This window comes from Myxocyprinus asiaticus, chromosome 22 (assembly GCF_019703515.2).
Source record: "Myxocyprinus asiaticus isolate MX2 ecotype Aquarium Trade chromosome 22, UBuf_Myxa_2, whole genome shotgun sequence".
NCBI classification, from domain to species: domain Eukaryota; kingdom Metazoa; phylum Chordata; class Actinopteri; order Cypriniformes; family Catostomidae; genus Myxocyprinus; species Myxocyprinus asiaticus.
The window spans coordinates 3586296-3601003 of NC_059365.1; the positions used below are offsets into that span (position 1 = coordinate 3586296).

At 36.6% G+C, this 14708-nt stretch overlaps 3 protein-coding genes across 4 annotated transcripts in view; 2 read left to right on the plus strand and 1 right to left on the minus strand.

Annotated features, from left to right (window-relative positions):
• Positions 1-14708, plus strand: part of LOC127413399 (MORC family CW-type zinc finger protein 3-like) — a 212894-nt gene that overhangs the window by 133157 nt on the left and 65029 nt on the right. The gene's annotated exons all lie outside the window — the stretch shown is intronic.
• Positions 1-14708, minus strand: part of LOC127413400 (Bardet-Biedl syndrome 12 protein-like) — a 75284-nt gene that overhangs the window by 57651 nt on the left and 2925 nt on the right. The window lies entirely within an intron of this gene.
• Positions 9760-11404, plus strand: LOC127413409 (interleukin-15-like). The gene is made up of 4 exons (XM_051650554.1): positions 9760-9938; positions 10045-10086; positions 10383-10526; positions 10640-11404. Exons 1-4 carry the CDS (start codon positions 9801-9803, stop codon positions 10751-10753), a joined length of 438 nt encoding a protein of 145 aa, XP_051506514.1. The 5' UTR covers positions 9760-9800; the 3' UTR covers positions 10754-11404.

Sequence of the window (14708 nt, forward strand, 5' to 3'; positions counted from 1 at the left end):
ATGAGATTAAATGGAGAGCAAATGTAGAATTTTGCTCGAGTCTCCTGCTTCTCAATATTTTCTCCTGAAAATAATACCCCAATTATCTCTTATTTGTCTCCTCTAGAGGTTCAGAACAGATCTCACCATTATCTCAAACTGTTCTGAGATTTGTCATTATAGTCTTATTTGTGTCTAACTTTATTTCTCTTATGGTGATTTATGAGAAACATCTAAGACAAAGTCAATACATAAATGAAGCATAACTGTCTTCCTCTCTACTTTCCTATACAATAAAGCTAAAAATGGCAAAAATCTAATATAGAAAAAGAATATATTCGATGTTTAAGGGATTTCTGACTAATGCCAGAGTGCAGCTATCCAACACGAGACTACAAAAATAGAAACTAAGCGACTGAAAAAAATTTGCTTATTGCCTGTCATGGTCGCGGTTGGTTAAGCAAAATAAAAAGCATTTATTGTTTGTTGCTTTATCAGTTTGCGCCTGTTAGAGCACAGTGTAAGAGAGGTTTTTTTTTTTTTAAAGGGAAAAGTCAGTGGGATCCTGACGTAACTAAGTGAAGATTGTTCAAGATAACAAACAGAGGTAAATCAAACACACATAAAAAAAAGGGTACCCTTAGGTGCTGAATAAACCTTTTCCGTGACAACATTATGTCCTTGCCACCTTTAGAAGCATTTTGCCCCTGTGATGCACAAGCCCTTCCAAAGCGCACCAGAGGGCTTTTCCCTCATGACTTCCTTTCTTTCTCACTTTCACTAAACACTTCCCACACATTTGCAGTTATATAACCACTAAGGGACAGTCACTATGCATGATGAGGGCCTTTAATGAGGACAAAACTTCCACTGAGCATCCAGTCAATCTTTAGTGGTTACTATAACTATTGCTCATAGTTCGGGTTTTGATACCACAACAAAAATATGCTAACATGGTAATGGGCTAATGAACACACTCCTTTAGCCTATTTAAGAAGATAAAGGTAAGCGATTTTGCCGTTCTGGAATTTCCACGAGATGAGCCATTAAATTAGCCACGGCCCCTCTTTCCAAAACCCGCGCATCAAAAATACCGTAGACCCCGACATCGAGCAGAAGATCGTCATCCCACGGTTCTCAAACACAACAGCAGCAATATAGCGCCCCCAACTGACAACTGATATAAAACAAATGGCATAAAAATGCCATAAAGCCTCAATAATTCGCTGCAACTACAACACTATGAGAACGTGCAAAATGATTGACAGACAGGAAGCGTCAGAGACCGCGGTCTGCGGACACATATTTGTTTGCTGTTTACAGAGTCTAGAGCCGTCACAGAGACCGGTGTGATATCTCAGGACATTTATTTCATTAATATCTTTAAAGGAGTATGACATTTTTTTTGCATAAAACAAAAAAAAATCACATACAGCACTTTTACATTTCTATTTAAATAATAAATGATTCTGTGGCAGGGAGGAGGGCGGGACCGGGTCGCGATGCTGCACACCCGGCCCCTAATCAGGCTAATCAAGCCCTCAAGAGGGATAAAGGTGACCGGAGGTGGCAGTTCCAGGGAGAGAGAGTTACGGGCAGCTGCCCGGCATGTGTTTGTCTTCTTGTTTAAGTTTATTATTAAATTATTATTTATATTGTCAAGCCGGTTCTCGCCTCGTCCTTTCCCTTTTACCTCGTTACAGATCGGTCCTATCAATCAAGTATGCATTACTTAAGTGTTTTTAAGTAGGTCCCTGTTTTAATTTTTTTCCCAGATCCTGAGTTTTCCATTTCCATGTTTTGAAGTTTAATTTAATTGCATCATTAAAATGGTGTCTAATCAAATTTATTCCTAACTTTTAACAAAAACAGAACAATTTATTTTCAACATATCATTGCATTGTACCAAACTTTTATTCAGTACAACAAAACCCTTGCCTTTTATATATTGCTTATTTATTATTATTATTATTCATTTAAATTTATTATTATTATTATTATTATTACTACTAAAGTGAATATTACATTTTACTATATAGTTGTAAAACATTTCTATAACAATTTCTTCAATTTCAGGCATCTAGCTTTTATTTTGAATCAAGCTTTTATTTTGATATGAGCTTTTATTGTACTCTCACTCTTATCTTTAACAGAGTGCAACAATCTTGTTCCGGATGTAAAAATCCCATTTAAATTGTTTTGTTTTATTTCACAATATCTTGACCTTCCATGAACTCAGAGGTTGTTAATTGATGGTACTGTATATGCTCCTGTTAAAGCCATCAGTCTGCATTATTTCAACTTCAGTTTAATGAGCCTGAAGAAAAAGATCCACCAAACAGGGAACCACGGCAAACACAGCGCTCCAAACGAGCTCTGCAGCATCCGCCAACTTCCGAGTCGCTTTCCCTAAACTCTGAAACTACTTGAATATTTTTCAATAAACTTAAAATATACTGTTTGTATACTTGATCACTAATAATTTTTTCGTTTTTAATTTGATTACGTCATTCACGATGCTTCATGGGATTGTAGGTCATTCCCTCAATAAAGACGATGCGTACACAGTCTTGTACCTTTGTCTTTGTCCGATTTTCAAATACTTTTTCGCTTCAATTTACATTACATATACATTTATTCATTTGGCAGATGCTTTTATCCAAAACGACTTACAAAAGAGGAATAATGCATCAATTTAAAGCCTGTAATGTTGTGATTCACCTCAGAGCCAGTTGTTTTGGTTCATGGCTTAGGCTCATGGCACAGTTATGAAGACTTTTATTAAATCCCTCTGGAAAAAAGTTAATGGGAAAAACACTTCCGGAACAAAGAATGTTGTGCTCTGTATCTCCTACACCTTCAGATTAATCTTAAAAACAATTACACCACTTATTTATATTTTATGCACTTATTTATTTGAATATATTTGGGTTTAAGAATCAGACCAATTTTGTCCCCCTTTTCAGCCTATATCTAAAATAAAAAACCTCTAGAGCAACCTACTATTGCGAAGCAACATGGAAAATGTATCAGTGTCGTCTCCAATGATTCATTATAGGGTAAAAAGGGGAAATTTAGTGAAGCAGAGCCATGATAACACAAAACTAAGGTTACTATAACGCTTCTTATTTTTCATAAAAGCAATCAAATATAGAGCATTTCATGTTTTCTGGCTTTTTGACCTAAAATCAAGCAACCAAAGACAGAACTGAGTCAATGGTACTTTTTCACAAATTTTAAATCACATGATCTGATGTTCTGAGAGAATGTAATATTAACCAATGTAAAGACTCAGGAAACTACATCCACTACGGGTCTCTGTGTCTTAAAGACACAAAGTTAATAAAACACAAGCGATATTCCGCTTTACAGTTTAAAGAGCCAGTTGCCTTTTTGATAGTGTTAGTTTACTCTATAATGTGCATCCGCGTAGACTGGATGAGCCTGAAAAATACAGTTTTTAGTGTTATTTGATGAGACCATTGTTGTATTGGCTACCAAGAAAACTGACTTGCCTGGATGGCACTCAAACTAGAAAACCTCTGTGGTTGAAAGATTCTAGCACAGACAGTTTAGACACATTTCTGTCACTATCTGCCAATGGTTATCACTATAACTGACACAGATGGCACTATTAACCTCCTGAGACTCAAGCGTGACGGCTGTGTGCATTTTCCATTTCCCTTTTTGATTTGTAACAAGTAGCACCTAATAAAAATGCAAAAAAAATAATAAAAAATACAAATAAAATTCTAGAGCAAATACTTTTCCTAAAAATGTATGTCCACATATGTGAACAGTGGGACTAAATTGTGAAATTTAAAATAACACCAAGCTATAGAAAGTCTTTTGTTTAATGTGATATTGTTTATCATGTTTCCAGGAGTGTTGGTTATTCATGTTTTTGAGACGTTACAGACATTACATCAGAAATTAGCATAATTAATTCTGATTCAAAGTAATGTCCAGCATCATCCAATCACTGTCAATCATGTTAAAATAAAATGATACATTATAAATTCTGAATCTATGTACTGATTATCATTGTCACATGTCTGTCAAACATGTTGAGTGATCCAAACATCATCTGCAGCCTGAAACTGAACTTTTGGTCGGACTTTAGAAGTGAATACACTAAACTGCATAGAGAGTTATAGGATGCTCCCTTGCTCCCTATTTAGTGAATGACTTAACCTCCAGTGTGCTGTCTGTCTGCACTGGTCTCAGAACAGTGCACCATATTTTCATCCTAACTCCATATAAAGCATCTGAAAGAAAAAAATAATTCTCAATGTGAAAATGCACTGTAAATATACATAGGATTTCTAATGAAAACCTTGTGCTATAGTACATTTTAGTGTACATTGTGTTTAGTAATGTGGCGTCTTGCGACAAATTGCACACATTTTAAAAATGGCATATCGGATGAAACTAGAGACTCTTCTCTTTTGTCTCAAACAGGTTTCAGTGTAAAAACTTAATTAGGTTTCTTACCAGATGTAGTTTTGTTGGCGTTTCTCCCAAAGACAAACTCCACTGTGATCGGCGCCATGTTGTTTGGTCACATGACACATGACACGTTCGTCAAAAAATTAGCGACACCAAAATACAACGTCCACGCATGTGTATGCGGGGTCGCACGAGGTTAATGGACATTATGAGTTAATGTCATTTAAATCTCCAAAAAGTACTATGGTATTATCAGATTTTTTGGTCACTCACTACTATAATGGTAATACCAAGGATTTTTTAAGTGCCTTAAAGTATGGTGAATATATCAGTCATAAAGTACAATGGTTTTACCATCTCATACTATCACTGTACAATGGTGCCACAGTACTTTTTGTAAGGATTGGCACTTTGGCACTGGGTCAGTAGTGATGCAACTGTAGAAAGGGAAACTGAGTCACCTCCTGTGGGATAATTTATTTGGAAACCCAGGAAAAGGAAGAAAGAGTGTGGAGAGAACCACTGCAATCATAGATGGTTAATGTTGTGCTGAGCCACAGGAAACAGAGTAAACACTGTTCAAGTAAAAAAAATTTTTTTCTAAAACTACTTCCCCCCCCTCCGGGAACTTTTTTGTTGGATGTTTGCCATTTTATAGCACTAGTGTTATTTACTAACCAAACAGATTTTTGTAAGAGAGCATCAAGGTTAATTTGGTTTTACTATGAAACCAAAACCAGGATCAAAATGATGCCTTATGAGCAATTCAGATGATTTGTTTCTATTTTTGGTCTTAATGCCATTTTATGCATAGTGAAAGCGAGAAAAGGGGTAAGTTTAAAGCTCGGTGCAAATTAATCAGTACATACATTTTTTTTTTTATCTATGTTAAAGCTTAATCCTTAATGGGCAAATTCGATCATGAAATTTGGATCAGAACTTGAATCACAAAGATTCACTCGATTATTAGGATCATTAGGCATGACATCTCCGTATACTGCACAATGGAGATGCAGTTCAACAACAGATGTGTCAGCTAATGTAAACCCAATTGTCAGATAAGTGTGTCATATGATTTGTGCGCTTTTTCTGTGTCACAACCTAAACTCCTTTAATCACGAGTCACAGATCCATAACATACAGTGAACAGAGCATCCTGTAACACTTGTGTGGAGATAACGATCTCTAATGAAATCTATGGCTATTGACCAAACAATGTTACTGGTTGAGTAAAAGGTTTTAAGAGCCTTTTAATAATTTGGAAATAGGAATTATGATATGCTGTTTAAGTATTTAAGATAATAATTTCACACCCATGAAAATATTAACATATGCCCTTACAACTCTTGCCTCCTAGTTTGACAACCTCTGCTCTTGAACTTAAAACGTACAAAGCAGCTTCGAGAAAGAAGACCGGTTTGGAGTGCATCTTCAGGAAATTCTGAGCCATCTGCTTATGAGTCACCAATAAAATAGCAATTTGACCCAATAATATGACACGGGAAATCAACATGTTGATTCTGAAAGTTCATGTACCCTACAATGCCAAATTACTGACAAATGCAATCATCCATCAGACATTTTTGCATCATTTCAATCGTGGTCATCTTTCCCTCAAGGGCTACTGATAGCGTGTCTACGTGACAAGGCTTCCGGTCCCATGGGAACCAGGAAGAAACCACTTTGCATAAACAATGGTGAGCAGGATTTGTAGGTTGTATTTTCTCTCAAAAAACATTTTTTTTTACTCCACTGACTGTTAGGTTTTGGGTTGGGGTTTGGGTTAATAATAAATCAAATATATACAGCTCTCATTTGGCGCCACTCTGTGGACATTTTACCTGGAAATTTGTCCCATGTTCAACACTTCCAGCTTCGTCCACTAGGGACCAGTGATTTGAATTTCGGTGAGCACAGACCGACTTTAGCAGTAAAACTTTCGACTTCCAGTCACAGAATTCATAGTGAGATCAGTATGTTTGATTTCATGCCACTTTTGAAATGTCATTCCGATTATTGCCAAAGCAATCGGGACATGATATGTTCCAGCATCCGGATTATTATATATGTCCTCTTTACAGCAGGGGTTGTCTACCTTTAATATAATTCTTGGCACCATTATATAATAATGTTTATTAATAAAAGGTATGACGTCATGTTTAACTATTATTGACTTAATTTATTTTTTAACTACTTTTACTTCACCTTCAATGCACCACTGTATTTTCCAACATTTACATTTGTTTAATGATGGGTTTACGATCTATAGAAGCAACTAAATCAAGCAAAGATGATATAAGAGGTTGTTGCTTTTTAACATATTTAAATGTACAAAAATTAAACCATTTAAAAAAATATCCAAAAGTAGAGAGTGCTGCAAAAGTGGGGAATAAAGTCAATGTGCTGTCTGGTCAACGGTTAAAATTAGTCCAAAAAAGACAAAGCATCCATGGCACTCTTATCACATGGCTGTATACAAACAGTTGGTATTTGAACTTTTTATATACAGCCATGTGATAATGAAGGCTTTTTTATAAGAGTGCCATTTTTGCTTTTTTGGAACAACTAAGACCACATTAGAAATACATATTGACATTTACAGAATATTTGCATATATTTTGAAGGTGTAGTGTGTGATTACTGCGCCACTATTGTCACCGAACGGAATTGCAAAAATAGTGATTGTTTCCCCGAACACTCCCCCATTTTTAATTGGGCGGACAACAAGGACGCCCCAATCTCACACCACTGGTTGAGTCAATCAGTACGTCTGCATGCGTAGTTATCGAAGCCGAGCTACAATCTCATTATCTAGGTCTGTTTGTCTGACTTCGCAATAAACTAGACTAAATAAAGCATTTACGTGACATTTGAAAAAGATGAATTATTGTTTTAGTCCAACTGAAATCAAACTTTTAGAGTAGGTGGAACGCTCAAACAAACAGAGCAATGTTTTGAAAGTGCCACAGTGTTTACACTTTATGGGGGAATCAAGCTGTTTCACATCCATAAAGATACACGTCACCTTTAAAGAATTGTTACATGTCTTTTATATCATCCCTAAAATATCAGTAAACACATTTCCAACAATGTTAAATTTGCAATAGAGCACAACAGTCAGGTTCCGGAAATAAAGTAAAAAAAATAAAAATTTCTCGTTAGAGGAATTGTAAACGAGATTATAAATGATAACTTACAAACGTTAAAGACAGACCTATAGTGAGCTCCAAGGTTGTTTATTTATTATCATACTTTTAATGCTATTTCAGCATCAAAGGCTATTTTCATGGCAAAATCAAAGTACTTGTAAACAAATAAACTTCTTTCAACATTACAATAAAAACTATATAAGATCTTCAAGGTTGTTAATCAATGGTATATGCTTCTGTTGAAGCCATCAGTCCATGTTATTTTAACTTAATTTCTAAAATAAAATCATGTTTAATATTGGAATTCCTGGAATAACTACACTACCCATGATCCTGAAGAGAAAGATCCACCAATCAGAGAATTGCGGCAAACAAAGTGCAGCAAAAGAGCTCTGCAGCGACCGCCCACTCCCGTGATGCAATCAAGTTGTCTCCCTGCACTCTCAAACCACTTTTATATTTGTATTAGGGCTGTTGATTTAACATGTTAATTTAATGTGATTAACATACTGACGTGTACGTAAATTCCGTAATAAAAGTACGGATTTTTCTACCATACGAGCCACAAATGGGCAGAGAGATCTTCCAATGTTCATTACCTACATTAAGCAGTTGTAGAGGCGATGTCAGCAAGCAAAATCACTGACTTTTTCCAAGCTTGAAGTACGTCTGTTTTACGAGCCTCACAAGCAGCGTAGCCAAAGAATGAGATTCACTTGCTCTGAGGAAGCAGAAGCACAACAGGTGGGCGAAACACAACAGAATACAGGAATCTTGAGACGTGATTTTAAGTTTCCACTACTTTGAACTTGACAGAGCGTCCTAAAAATGTGGGGTTTATGACGCTGTGAGATGCTCTAAACGTGTCCGTCTGAGGCATGCACATGTAAAAAGAGCACAATTAAAAATAGCGCAGACAGAACGCAAGAAAGCTTTGGAACTGGACACATTGATGAACTTCAGCTTGCTGTCAACTGTAGGCTTGTTCAATGATATGAGAATAAAACAAACAATATATTGAGTTCTTAAGCCCCTTTTTGTATTGTCTAATTAATGCTTTATTCATCTGCCACAATAATGCTATTTATTTCAAACTGAATTTCAATCCGTATTATATATGTATATATATATTATATTTATAAATATTTGAACTATTATGCATTATTTATATGAATTATCTTTATTTGGGGGCCTTTGTCGGCAAATAACGGTGTATGCGATTAATTAATCGCCATGTCATGTAATTAATTCGATTAATATTTTGTATTCTAATTTTTATCTATCTAAATTGTGCAATATACTTAAAATATATTGGTTCTATACGTATTTTTTCTATACGTATAATCGACAACTTTAAATCAATAATTTGATTTTCCATTGTTTTTTAATTCAATTACGTCATTCGCAGCAGTTCATTCCCTCATTAAAGACGTTAAGTACACAGTCTGGTACATTTGACTTTTTGTCCGATTTTCAAATTTTTTTTTTTTTTGCTTCAAATCAAAGTTTGCAATGTTGTGATTCACCTCGGAGCTGGTTGGTTTGGTTCATGGCGCACAACTCTTTTAGGAAAGGGAAAAACACTTCTTGAACCAAGAACCAAGAAGTAAGCAGACCACAACCTTATGTCTGAAAGAAACAGACCAAGTGTGTTAAACTTTGTTGTTGCGGTTCTTGAACTTAACCCAAACAACTTATGAGCCATATCAGTTGATGACTATGACATAATGCAGTGATATGACCTCATGTCAAAACATGCAGGCCGAATCATCATGATGTATCAACATTGCTCTAAGAAATATTTGAAAAATGTAAAAAATATATATTTATATTTATCTGTAATAACCTCCCCACATTGTATGACATGTGTAAAACCTCAACACACACATACACACACACACACACACACACACACACACACACACACACACACACACACACACACACATACACACAGTGAGGTATAGGGTGGAAGGAGAGGGGGGTGGGGGCTAGCTGAGGAAGAAAGGGCAATGAGAAAAATCCCAACAGTCATCAAAGGAAAAAAAAAAACTCCAGCAGTTGATTGAATTTGCTAATATCTGAAGTCTTTCTGCCCACCCATTCATTTTCCAAGCTCTGTCAATAAAAAGAGACCACACTGACTGGTTACAAGTCACTCACATCAGTGCACTGAGGATAACCTACAGGTGAATCTCTCGAAAGGACATCCACTGACACATCATGCCTGCTCTACACTGGATTTGTGCTCTTACACTGACTCTGCTCTGCTGTCTGACCGCTCAGCCTGTGAGAAATGATCAAGAACTTGAGGGAATGATAAAAACAATTGATAAATTAATTCCCCAAACAGGTGGATGTGTAAGTATCTTATTTTACATCACCCAGCAGTAAATTTTCTTCATACTTATCTGTTTGTGTTTATCTGTTTAACTAACTCATTCACTCATAACTTTTTTTCTTACAGCTGGACTCAGAAGCCAGTTACTACACCCCTACTGATGTAAACGTAAGTAAAGATAAGCCAGGGCTTTCTTCTGTGTCTTTAATGGCAACTTGAGCACTTGACATTAGTTTGCTTGCTAAAGACAGATAAGAGATCACTCACACAGGAAGGAGTTTACTACGAAAAACCTCAAGTCAGCAAACACAGAGCTCACAACTATGCACACACACACACACACTCGCATCCCAGAGACACCTTCCTTTCAACAAGATCGTCTGCATAAATCCATCAGTCTGCAGATAATTTGAAACTATGGACTATATTTTAACAGCCATCATTCCTGTCTCTTTCCCTTTTAGGATAACTTCTTGGTTGCAGCTTTGAATTGCTCTATTGCGGAGCTGGACGTTCTTTATAAAGAGTGCAAAGATGACGACATTAAATATAGTTTAGCAGGTCTCAGCGAATCAGTGGAAGAGAGATTTGACCAATTCACAAATGAAGTAAGTGACATTCGCTTTCTAACTACTAACAAAATCATTAGAAGCTCAGACGCCTATATTATCTATAATCAGGTGACTTACTCGTCTCTCTTTATCTCTCCTACTCTAACTAGCTTCAAGCTGGCACACAGAGTGACTTCAAATGTGAGAATTCAACCAAAAAACCCTCTGAGACGTTCCTGAAGAACATCAAAACCCTGTTGCAGCGAGTGAACTCTCATCTGTAAAGCTCATAGCGAAGCAGAATCGGCCGCAGACCCATTAAAGGACTATTCCACGTTCAATACAAGTTAAGTTCAATCGACAGCGTTTGCGACAATTTTAATTACCGCAAAAATGCATTTCGACTTTAAAAAATCTGGGTTACGGTGAGGCTAAAAGACGTAACCCTAGGCATGTTAACATGATTTTAGTGTGATACAATCACTTTCTAACCTTTTCTGTGTAAAGTTATGTCCAATTGTACTTATGGTAATCAACATTATGCCACGAATGCTGTCGATTGAGCTCGTATTAAACCTGTAATGTTTCTTTAAGAGGTTCCTATGCTCTTGACCACAGCTGCAGGTCTACAGGAGCTTTAGTCCAGCTTTGTGGTCAAACTAAGCACAAAAGATAATGCTCAGAAAAAGATGGTGTTAAAATGGTTGGTTTCTATTTTTGTGATGTAATGGTCATGTCATATTGGTTTATTATGACTTAACTAGAATCATGTTGTATATCTTTCTACATTGCACTGCTAAGAACATATTTCTTAAAATAGTCGTAAATGCTAATGAATGTAACTTCTATGAAGACGGATATGCTGCTTATTTATGTATTTATAAAACTATTTATTGGTTATTTATAAGGATACCTGCCATGTATTTTTAGGATGAATAAATGTGAAATTTTTTCTACCAAAACCTTTTTCATTAGTATGATTTTTGTGGGTTTAACTGTGCAAGTGTCATTTTTGCACTTTTTGAACTGTCCCACCTATGCTGCAACTACGACCGCTAACTTTGATTCTGACCCTCTGACCTAAATGCGATCTGAAGCAAGTTTGGCGTTTTTGGGCGTTCAGTGCATTCCATCGCTAAGGTGGACAGAGTGTGAGTGAACTCACTGGGAAATCCCCCGATCACATGTTCTATGACAAGCGATGGGAAACATGCCTGGAAAATAGATCCACCCATTTTCCACTCCTACAACTAATAAGTCAGCGTGCATAACTCTTACCCACCTAAACCACACTGGGATGCTCATCATTATGGTGTCGTAGAGCTATTCGAAATGGCACATTCTTTCACCACGCTTTCTAATTCAGTTCATTTGATGCTGATGTCGTCACATGCATTTTTCCCTCCATAAAATCATAATACAGCTTACATTACTCACTCCATATGTCTCACCCAGTAGTGGGTGCTTCTGCATGGAAAAGCAATAACTCTCCAACAAGACTGCTGTCTTTCTTGACAGGTGTGGTGATAAATGCTCAAGCTGCACTTTTTAGGCAGCCCAAGGGCACATACAGTACACTAAAATCCTTACAGCACTTGCAACTGCTACTAATTGACATCAGATTGATTACTCAAGACTTTAACGCCCACCTTCCTAAAGAGGAAATGTTTTCAAGGATTAGGGTGTGTGGGATTAAAAGTGTAGTTTGCCAGCAGAGCAAATAAGAGGGGAAGTGAAAATAAATAAATTAAATAGGCCACATGTGAGAGTTTATGAGTCTGTGTGGTTGAGCCCCTAAAACCATGAATTGATACTATCTGATCTCAAAGCAGCTGCATGAGCATGTTAGTGCTCAGATGCAATGTAACGAACTTGCGTGATGTAACTTTTTGTGGACGGGGTGTCACAGATGATGCAGGACAGGTGATGCATCATGCAGTGTGACTTAAGTTTTTTGAAACTCAACATGCTTCTTATTGTGTTGCAATAACAGACATGAGTTTTCAGAACAGAAAAACAAAAAGAGGAAAAAAATTAAGCACAAAGGGGATTAAACAAAAGTGCCAAACTAATTAATACAGGCTACAGATAAAAATAGACATAAGAGAAAAGGGATATGGAGGGAGTAATTAACTTAAAGCTGCACTATGTAAGATGTTTTGGTTAAAAATGAACAAATTGCCATTATTGATTGAGGACATAAACAATCAGTGTTCAAAACAATGTCCTTACCTTACCCCAATTCACTACGGTAAACCTATAAAAATGATTTGTATTTTGAGCTGTCGGGTCGGATTTGGTGCGAAATCGCTGGCTTATGTCGTTCATCCCTGCAGTCATTACATCATGTCTGCACACACAGGAAAGAAGTGCCGGCTGTCTCATGTCCCGGCTGGAGAAACTAACTACACTGTTTAACTCAGTTCAGTAACACTCACACAGTTCAGGACAGCATCACAGCAGTCTAGATGGATCTTTATCTGTTATACGTTTGGTGAAGTTGTTTACCTGCTATAATGCTTGGATATGTTTTCTGGTAGGGTTGTTGAAGCTTATGTTGCTTGTCATGCTTGTATGAATCGAACATTACTCGTGTGTTAACCGATCGTGATGTATCTACTTTGTCCGGTGAAGTTACGGTGACATGTTTAATACGTATGACTTCTGAAATGGACTTCTTGTAACTGTTATATTGCATCTTTAAGCATATTATTTTTACATTTAATAAAGTATATTTTATTCCCATCATTACTGAATCCTCGTTTTATGTTTTTAGTTTACGGTGTTATTGTGTGCATTGCATAGACGTACTATTGTAGTAACTGAGTCTGGACAATATAGTATAAAAATATTACTTTCAGTTTTAAATGTTTAATCGTATAACATAATATCAACATGAAAACAGCACGTTATGACTCCGGCTCTGAATATCTCCAGTCATGATCACACACAGGCGATGTCCAGGTAACCTGAAATCATGAGATTCATCCTCCAGAAGAACAGTGCCGAAACACGACTGACGTAAAGTGTTCTTCCGCAAATTGCTTGCAATTTTAACTTTCAACCACAGATGTCGCTAGAGAGCACAAAGTTACGTAGTGCAGCTTTAAATAAAAACTAAATCATAAGAAGTGTACAGATACAGATAAATAAGAGAGCTATGGGGTCATATTATACTAAAAGATATAAAGACACCGAAATTCATGCACACATTCCAAGTTTTGATGATGTTGTTCTGTTTTGTTTTTTGATAGAGGTGAACAGAGTTTTAATGTAAATTCCAACTTTGAAAAAACAAACTGCAGAAAATGCTGGCTGTTGTGTATGGACTAATGCAGTTTCTCAAGCATTTCATGCTATCTAGCGTTTATTTACCCATGTAAAAGAGAAAGAAGCGAGCGTGATTTCTATTGGTTAGAAAAATTCTAAAAGTAGTCTACACAAGCACAAAATTGTGTGATTTGAGCAGTGAAGAGGACTGTTGAGGTTTTTGTGTTGTTTGGACACCGCAGCCCTGTGTTTCGCAACATATTTTCCAAAGGGTCAAATAAAATTACATAATGTGAACAGACTGTCCATTTTCTTTAATTCAAGAGTAGAATATAGCATTACAGGCTCACTATAATGCCACCTGTTATTGTATATTTTATCGGTATACGGCCATTTGAATGGAAACGATCATGAGACGCATTTCCATTTGTCGATAACGGAACAGCGCAAAAAGTGGATGCAAACTTGGTTAATGTGCCTCTTTGGCACACTAAAAATTCCTCTGTTTGTTTTGAGCAAACCGTCCAGCCCGACACAACAACACTGACTCAACCAATGCCGTGAGCTAGGGGCGGGACTATAGCCCTATTTGGATGGGACTAGTTTTCCCTGAGTTTAGGGAATTTCGTATTTCACAGACGTACTTTGTGATATTAATCCCGTCCGAATCTGACAAGTTTTTCTCACACAAACTCTATAAAAATTCCAGAGCAAATTACAATGTTTTTCGGCTAACTCAAGGGTCCTCTGAAAAATCTAATTATGTCCAAACGTGAATGTGCTGATATTGAATTTTCACAACAATTCTATTTTAAACTAACTGAACTACCTTTAAGATCGCACTTGTGCGTGCCAAGTTAATTCTATCACCTAAATTAGTTCAATGTGTTCAATCTTCTGTAAAGCCCACATTTAGAAAACAGCCATTTCCACCCGTTTTAAACACAGAGATCTTAGTCCTGTACGAAT